This window comes from Atractosteus spatula, chromosome 10, assembly GCF_055471065.1.
Source record: "Atractosteus spatula isolate fAtrSpa1 chromosome 10, fAtrSpa1.hap1, whole genome shotgun sequence".
NCBI lineage: Eukaryota > Metazoa > Chordata > Actinopteri > Semionotiformes > Lepisosteidae > Atractosteus > Atractosteus spatula.
This window is the reverse complement of record NC_142715.1, coordinates 26,547,184-26,556,200: the sequence shown is the minus strand read 5'-3', so window position 1 is coordinate 26,556,200 and position 9,017 is coordinate 26,547,184. Positions and strand designations below refer to the sequence as shown.

The 9,017-nt window shown below is 44.2% G+C and overlaps 1 protein-coding gene across 1 annotated transcript; it reads left to right on the top strand.

Annotated features, from left to right (window-relative positions):
- Positions 1-3,237: 3,237 nt before the first annotated feature.
- On the top strand, positions 3,238-8,007 carry LOC148826776 (uncharacterized). The gene is made up of 3 exons (XM_088926368.1): positions 3,238-3,625; positions 6,359-6,762; positions 7,093-8,007. Exons 1-3 carry the CDS (start codon positions 3,238-3,240, stop codon positions 8,005-8,007), a joined length of 1,707 nt encoding a protein of 568 aa, XP_088782494.1.
- Positions 8,008-9,017: the final 1,010 nt, after the last annotated feature.

The following is a 9,017-nucleotide window of genomic DNA, read 5'->3' as shown; positions in this document are numbered from 1 at the left end:
AAAAGAGAAGAAAGGAAACACAATGTTTCAGTTGTGGCACCTTCTTTGGGTTAACTTTAACTAACCATTTACTTTTAATTAACCCAAAGAAAGCTCCTTAGCCGAAACGCTGTGTTTATTTTCTCTCTTTTCTCCCCCCCGATATGCAGCCCACCACCAGCTGTTGAATCTCTCTCTCAATCCTCTCGGGAAGAGGCATCCAGATAGAGGGTACCACAGGGTGGACAGGCACAGCATTTTGACCAACAGGACCCTTCCCTTCGAGATCAGGGACCTGCGTCTCCACCTGCCAAGTCTGACTCTTATCTTAACGAGCTTCTCCTTCCACAGCAGAAGCCCAGTGGCCTACTCATCAGTAGCAATATAGACTCCGAGGACCTTCAGGTGACCCGTCTCCACCTTGAAGGGTAGCCAAGGAGAAGGGCAGTGTCTGCCTTCCCCACCAGAAAGACCTCGGGCTTCTCCAGGTTAACCCTGGTGCCAGAGGCAGCACAGTAGGCCTGAACCACCTCCAAGGTGGACTGGATCTCCGCCACTTCTGTCAACATCATTGTGGTGTCACTGGCATACTAATAGATCAGTGAGGTGGCAGCGCTCCAAGGCAAGGTGATCCCACGCACCCCCTCCTTCCTGCGGATCGCCAGGCCCAAGGGCTCAGTCACCAAGGAGAAGAGCAGGGCAGACAGAGGGCAACCCTGCCACACTCACCTGGTCACGGGAAAGAAGATCATGAGGGAACCGTTCACCCTGACACACCTCAGTATCCCCTTGTACATGAGATTCATGTCCTCTCCCTTTCCCGTCATGTCCTCCACAGGAAGACAGATGAAGGGAAATCCATGTGCTGATTGACAACAAAAAAGTTGCTTCAAATTATTCACCAGTCTGTTTTATGTCTGACCACATCTCTCCTTCCTCTTTTGCAGTGAGCACATTACTTTCAGTGTCTTCTCCTGTCTTTTCCTTGCTGTATTACTGTCCCCTTCCCTCATGTGGAGATGGATCCACAGCCGAAACCCTGCTTGTTTCACCCTGTTTGTGCACCATCAGTCTGTGTGAGGAGAGGGACTCACGCTGCTCCGGTGGTGCAATAGGTCAGCATACTTATACAGCAGAGTCATGCTGAGATTGTGAGTTTCAGCAGCTCCTGGAGTATCATTACTTCTAGTTTTAGCGACTGAAACTAATTGTTAAGTTTAGGTCTGTTCATGTTTCTCTGTCCATTTAGAAGAACTGTATTAACACAGGTAAATATGTTTCCACAAGCCAATACACTGCAGCTACATCTGATACTGTTGCTGTTTGTGGGCCAAGTGTTCCTGGTGTCAGCCTACTATACCATCTTCAATTGGCCCAAGTTTTTTTCTGCCACTTGACAATTCTGCTTCTGTATTTTTGCCAGTCTTTTTTGCATTTTATATAAACAGCTAACATGCATATTCTTTGTTGTATATATATATGGTTCATTCACAGAAATAGGAGAGACTGCCTTCTTCTTCTTCTTCTTATTGTTTTGTTTTTGTTTCTGAGAGATCTTGGTACAAAGTATATACAGTATAAAACAATTTTACGTTGTACTTCAAGGCTATGGATCATAAAAATTTCACTTTTCCTTGCTGAAAGTCTAACGCACAAGAGAGAATGTGATAAACTTCCTGAATATTTGTCCCACAATAGACACTTTTTGGGGAAAAAAAAAACTTTTAATTTGATGTGTTATCATGTGAACTCTTGCTCTTATGATGGAAGAATATTGTATTTGGTATTGCATGTAATTAGATGGTAATTCTTTTATTTGCTCTGTCCTCTAGTTAAGATGTGTTATTTCAGGAAAATAAAGTATATGCTCAGTAGAGGGGGTATAATATTTTGTCTGTTAATCAAACATAATCAGCAATTATGGACAACCATTTTTTTTGCCAAGGTTGTGAATATTGTAATGCCTCTGAAGTCACATTAAAACTTCCTGTAGAATTAAAAAAAACACAGAAATACAAGCGGGCATGATTTGTGTCCAGGATATTTAAATGCAACAAATCCTGCCCCGGAAAGTGCCCCTTCTCTCCTTTTGAGCCACTGCCCACCAAAAGGTCTCTGCACGGCTCTGTTTGGGAGATGTCAAGTGGCTGAGCGTGTGCTGTGTTTCAGTGTCGGGTGAAGAGCACACGATGTTGTACACGGAAAGCACATTGAGCTCCTTGGACATGAAAATTGCCAGATGGTTAAAACTTCTCTCAGTAAACAGGAGATCCTGTGTCCAAAATCCCGAGGTGCCTTTCTTCCTGTCTTGTCATACAGAATGTATTGTAACACTACGGGGTTCATGTGGGCTCCCTCGCTGCCACCACATTAGGTCGGCCCCCAACCGTTGGGGACTCGAACCTGGGCCTCTGGCGTCACTCAACAGGGACCCAGCCTGTTGAGCTAAAGAAAGATCTCCCTTTAGCCCAGCAGCTGCAGCCCCTGCTATCACAGGGAAGGCCGGAGACGTCACCGCGCTGGTAAGCCGGCTTTCACACTCAATGGTGGCTGTTAGCGTTACAGTATAATTAAGGACAATCACATAGGGCTTGATTTAGTTTCATGCAAATATTTACTTCCTTTCTTGGGATAACTTGTTTTTCAACAACATTCATACAATTTGCGAAATATGAAATACAAATCTTGCTTATCGGTGCAGAAGAAATACTGCCAGCTGCCAAGAAAATGACGGATTTTTTTTTCTTTAACCAAAAACCTGCACAGGGAGATGTAGAACAGAAATCCGCTTGAGACGTTTTCGTTGGGGAGGAGGGTTGTGGAAGGGCAAAAAAATAAATCTGTTGCGTTTCACAAAATTCAGTTACGAACGGCGCAAGTCGCAGGTGATTCACCCTCTTCACTAGGTGGCGATAGGAGGTGCAGTGAAGTTTATATCCGGCTGCAGAGACTCCTCTTTCTCAGCTCCGCTTCTCGATTGTCTTGAAGTCGCCGCCACGTTAACGAATGACGTCATCATACTGCGCAACACTGCATATATTTCACCCACGTGTAGGTGATTGAATCATTTTCTTTAGGTAAAGAAAGAAGTTGTTTTTTTAATAACTTCAGTTTCTGAAAACGTAGCGTCTTGTCGGTTGTATTTTTGCTTGAACAGAGCACAGACCTGACAACAGAATCTGTGAAGAATAAAAATAAAGAAGTTGTTGTTTTAAACATCGCAAGTCAGCCTTTGTTTCTGACCGACTCTGAAGAAGGATGGCGGAGTGCTTGTTAAATCTGCAAACCCAGCTTGACTCTTTCATGCAGGTGTTGCTCAAATCGATCGTGTATGAAGTGTCAGAAGTTTTCCGAAACAGGATGTCTGACTCTGAGGACGAGTTTCAAGACAAACTCCGCAGCGTCTCCCAGATCCTGGTGAGACGTGCTGTGTTTAAAATCACGCAGTGTGTGGAGGACAGTGTCGGGAGTGAAATGGCGCATCTGAAGAAGGAAAACGAGAGCCTGAAGTGGAGATTGCAGCTGAGGGAGAAGGAGTCGGGAGCAGGAGGAGATAAGGAACAGACAGATCGTGTTGGACACACGCTTCCCTGTGAAGTCACTGCAGAAATAAAAGAAGAAATGGACACGGAACTGCAGCTCTCAGGTCAGTGTGGTGACTTGTATGAAGTCAGTGTGTTTAAAACCAGTGTCTATAACTTTCTCACTGGTGAGATTTTTTTTTTTTTAAATAAACTTTATTTTAAAGAAAACATCTCGCAAGAGTAAACATTCTCGTTATCTAACAAACTATCAAAGTGTCATAAAAAAAACTTTCCTCAGTGGTGAGAATATAGTGGCGAGATGCAGAGTGACGTGGGAAAGACTTGTGTGATGTAGCAACGGGATTCTTTATTGAAAACTGAACTGTTTTGTCCGGTTACGGTGCTGAAAATACCTCGTTCACATTCAACAATTGTTTCACTGAATCAAGTTGTACTCCGACGTCATTAGGAAACAATATTTATAAATGAACAAGTAATAGGTTTATTCCATGCTGAAAAAAAGAAGAGAGAAAAAACACAACGTTTCGGCCGTGGAGCCGTGTTTTTCCTCTCTTTTTTTTCTGAATGGAATGAACCTATTACTTGTTCCTTTGCAGCCTACGCATGCTGACGCAGCTATCCACATGAACATTTATAAATATTGTATTTACGTTGTATTGGTCTAAATTTTTACTAAGTATACTAATGATTGTGTATATAAACATTATTTAATTGGTTTAAGTATTACTGTCTTCCAGGGTCTGTGTCTGTATTGAGTCCTTGAATATTAATCCAGTGTGTCTATATTAACCCCTCTCTTTCTCAATGCAGTGTTAGTGTACTGTAGTGTCCAGTCAGTCGGTGTTAACCCCTCTCTCAGTGCAGTGTTAATGTACTGTTATGTCCAGTCAGTGTGTCTGTATTAACCCCTCTCTCTGTGCAGTGTTTATGTGCTGTTATGTCCATTCAATGTGTCTGTATTAACCCCTCTCTCAGTGCAGTACTAATATCCTGCTGTGTGCAGACAGTGTGTCTGTATTAACCCCTCTTTCTCAGTACAGTGTTAATGCACTGTAGTGCCCAGTCAGTCACCGTGTCTGTATTAACCCCTTTCTCTGATTGCAGTGTTAATGTCCTGCAGTGTCCAGTCAGTGTCTGTATTAACCTGCCTCTCTCTGTGCAGTTTTAAAGTAATGTAATGTGCAGTCAGTGTGTCTATTAACCCCTTTCTCTCAATGCAGTGTTAATGTACTGTGTTGTGCAGTCAATGTGTCTGTATTAACCCCTCTCTCAGTGCAGTGGTAATATGCTCTTAGTTCCAGTTTGTCCATGTCTGTATTAACCCCTCTCTCTCTCAGTACAGTGTTAATGTGCTGTAGTGTCTAGTCCGTATGTATCTATTAACCCCTCTCTCAGTGCACTGTTAATTTACTGTTATGTCCAGTCAGTGTGTCTGTATTAATCCCTCTCAGTGCAGTGTTAATGTACTGGAGTGTCCAGTCAGTGTGTGTGTATTAAACCCTTTCTCTGATTGCAGTGTTAATGTACTGGAATGTCCAGTCAGTCAGTGTGTCTGCATTAACCCCTCTCTTTCTCAATGCAGTGTTAATCTACTGTATGGTCCAGTCAGCATGTGATATTATTACAGTAGTCAGTAATAGTGATATTATTACAGTAGTCTTACTTTATACATGGTAGTTAGGTTTCTGACGAAGCTAAATCAGAACATGCCCTTATACCCACATATTCTGCTATGTTTAAACAATCCAAATTGCTTGTGAGTGTACTTGTATGCGTGTGTGTAGTTTAAAGCTTTTTAGATCACATGGCCTCAGCTATCACTACTATGCTAATGATACTCAAATATACATCCATACCAAACCTGACGCTGATGTGGCTGTCTCTATTCTATTTGCATCCCCGATATAAAAACTTGGGTGACTCCAAATTTCCTTCATTTAACTGTGACTGAAGTCATGCTTATTGGCACCACCCATCACCTTTGTAGGACCAATGTGTAACTCCATCTGTAGATGGTCTTGTACTTGAGCTTCAGTCTAAATTGAAAAACTTGGGGATGATATTTGATGTTCGACCCACATGTGCAGCATGTTGTCAGAACATCTTTCATTCACCTCATAAATATTGCTCGACTACACCCTATGTTATCACTAACTATGGCTGAAAAGTGTTGTCTAATCTTGAATCAACTACTGTAATGCTCTACTCTCTGGGGTTTCTAAATCCACATTGAACAAACTCCAGTATGTCCAAAATTCAGCAGCCAGAACCCTGACCACGTCTAGTACAAGTGATCACATTACTCCTATCCTGGAGTCCTAGCACTGGCTTCCTGTCAAGTTTCATATCGACTTAAAAATCCTCCTGCTCACCTATAAGACACTCCATGTATTGGCTTGGCACCTCCATACTGGTCTGATATTATCACCCTACTCCCTACCTTGCAATCTTCATTCTTCTAATTGTGTTCAACTATTTGTCCCCCAGTCTGTCTACACTCTATGGGTGACATGGCCTTCTCCTGTTTTGCCCCAAGCTCTGGAACTCTCTCCCCAAGGATATCAGAGAGTCACCTTCTCTAAACTCTAAATCCAGACTTAAAAACTTTTTCTTCAGAAGAGCCTTTATTTAACTGTTCTGTACCCCTCTGCTCCTACTGTACTTAGTACCACTGTCTACTGTCTCCTCTAACTGCGTATTCTCATCGTGTTAATTTTGTGTATTTTTTGTTGTTGACATTCTGTAAAATGCTTTGAGAAGCCACCTCTAAAGGTATAAAACTATAACATAGTTTATCCTTATAAAGGTCGTGTCTTCTTGGCCTGTGTTTACAGGCTCAGAGGCCAGTGTTCTCGCCGACACTGGGGAAAGGGCTCTTCTTGAACAGCAGCACAGTGAGGAGGAGTGGGGCTCCAGTCTGATGCAGGAGACAGAGCTCACTTCCGCAGAAGGGAAAGAGGCACTTAGTGAGCAGCACATAGACAGCAGACAGAGTGTCAGGGATCTGGACTCTGTGGCCATGATGAAGACAGAGCCTGAGAGTGAGACACCTGGGCTCTTAGTATGTGATGATTTTACAGAGAAGATGAATAATCTGGACACAATCAATATTACACAAGGTTGTAATGAACTGGGCTGTGTCTCTGTACAAGAGCACAGTGAAGAACTGGATGTTTCAAATCTTACAGAGCAGGATATGGAACCCAAGTTGATTGACCCTGCAGACCAGCAGACTGATGTACCTGGTGAAGAGAACATTACTGATGTACAGCACACAGAGGAGAGTCAGTACAGGGAGGAGCAACAGCAGCTCCTACAGGGCTTGATAATAATTTGGCCTTGTTCTGTTCAAGTGGAGAGACTGTCACTGCAGAGTCTCAAACAATCATATGATCCCTTAGTATCTGATGATTTTACACACAGGTTTAATAATCTGGTTACTGAGAAAATTGTTGAACTGGAGAGTATGACTGTTCTTGGCCAAAGAGAGGAACAGCTAAATGAACTGGATGGTTTAAGACTCAGAGAGCTGGAGAATGAGCCCCAGATGATTCACACTGCTGAGCAGCACACTGAAGGTCACGGTGGAGAAAACACAGCTCTGTTTCAGCACACGGAGCAAGACCATTCCATGGAGCATTTGCAGAATAAGAGACCCCAGCACAATCAGAGAATGTGGAAGAATAACTCAAGGCCTTGCTCAGATGGAGTGGACAAACTGGCATTATGGCACGGGGAGAAGCAGCGTTTCTGTCAGTCTAGCATTTCACAACCCTACCAGCACCTTCACACAGGAGAGAGACCTTTCAGCTGTAGTCATTGTGGGAAGAGTTTTAGTTGGTCAGGTGACTTAAAAACCCACCAGCGCATTCACACAGGAGAGAGACCATTCATCTGCAGTCAGTGTGGGAAGAGTTTTAGTCAATCAAGTAACTTTAAAACCCACCAGCGCATTCACACAGGAGAGAGACCGTTCAGCTGCAGTCAGTGTGGGAAGAGTTTTAGTCGGTCAAGTAGCTTAATAGCCCACCAGCACATTCATACAGGAGAGAGACCATTCAGCTGCAGTCAGTGTGGGAAGAGTTTTAGTCAATCATGTGACTTAAAAAGCCACCGGCGCATTCACACAGGAGAGAGACCTTTCAGCTGCAGTCAGTGTGGGAAGAGTTTTAGTCTAAAAAGCTACTTAAAATCACACCAGCGTAGTCTAACAGGAGAGAGACCATTCAGCTGCAGTCAGTGTGGCAAGAGTTTTAGTTGGTCAGGTGGCTTAAAAAGGCACAAGCGCAGTCACACAGGAGAGAGACCGTTCAGCTGCAGTCAGTGTGGCAAGAGTTTTAGTCGGTCAGGTGGCTTAAAAACCCACCAGCGCATTCACACAGGAGAGAGACCGTTCAGCTGCAGTCAGTGTGGCAAGAGTTTTAGTCGGTCAAGAAGCTTAATAGCCCACCAGCGCATTCACACAGGAGAGAGACCATTGTAGCAGCAAGGTTTATTCAAATACAGGAATTAAGTTTGCTGCTCCCTTGCCAGTCTCTCTCTCCCTCATCTCAAGTGGTGCTTGATACAGAGAGGTCATTCCATTTGGTTCACATTTAAGGTGTTTTTCTAGCTGATAGAGTGTCCTGATAAGGAACAACTCCCAAAGCTGAGACACATCAACCACCCTAACAAATGGTCATCTCTGATGCCTCACTGTCTGGGAGATTCCAAGGGAGAGTCTCATCCCAAGTGGTTTACAACCCCAAGGTCAGAGTGCATGGTTACTCATCCTCACATGGGGCACCAATAAATGTAGGCATCCTCTCACGAGGCACCAATAAATGTAGGGGTTTGTGCATTTACTGGGACAATTGTTAATCGTTCCAGTTAGTCACAAAATGATTCTTGAATGCCCATGGATCTTCCAACCAATGAGCGACCGTAGTTCCTCCAGGTACAACTCCAGCTCCTCCTGGACATCCTCAGACTCAGCTCAGACAGTCACGTAACAGCCAGTGTGTCACAGTGCCAGGACTTTTCCTTGTTCGAAGAGTTGAGAACGGAGGTTGCCAGCATGTAACCAAAGGATCCACCCAAGGTTAGCCCAGCAGCAAGCCTCATGAACCCACCGCAAACGCCCACCTGATCGAGTGAACTATGGTCAGAGCTGTGGACAGCTGAATATCAGTACTCAGGACTCGCGCTACATCGGGAACGAACCGGTCTTCTTCCTGTCTAAAGAGTGTGACTTGCTCGGATCTGCAGTCACTTTTCTGTGTGCAAACTCTGCTAGTTTCAGCCAACACTAACTAGCTGGTCTTCAGAGAGCATCAGCAGTACACCGCAGCAGAAATCTCTCCCTCCTTCTCCTTCTCTCACGTCGAACCAACACTGCCTGGCACCGGGCCAGAGAGCGCCGATTGGACACGGCAACAGCCTGCCACTGCTCCTTTGCGTCTGCAGGAGATCTGAATCCCCACAGAGCGGGCGAGTATTCAACGTTCTGCATTA

What these genes read in the sequence shown, in the direction of transcription:
- LOC148826776 (XM_088926368.1), top strand. Translation starts at nt 3,238, where the DNA reads ATGGCGGAGTGCTTGTTAAATCTGCAAACCCAGCTTGACTCTTTCATG. An exon ending in CACGGAACTGCAGCTCTCAG is followed by an intron (nt 3,626 to 6,358) that starts GTCAGTGTGGTG and finishes CTGTGTTTACAG; the next exon opens with GCTCAGAGGCCAGTGTTCTC. An exon ending in CTGCAGACCAGCAGACTGAT is followed by an intron (nt 6,763 to 7,092) that starts GTACCTGGTGAA and finishes ACTGCTGAGCAG; the next exon opens with CACACTGAAGGTCACGGTGG.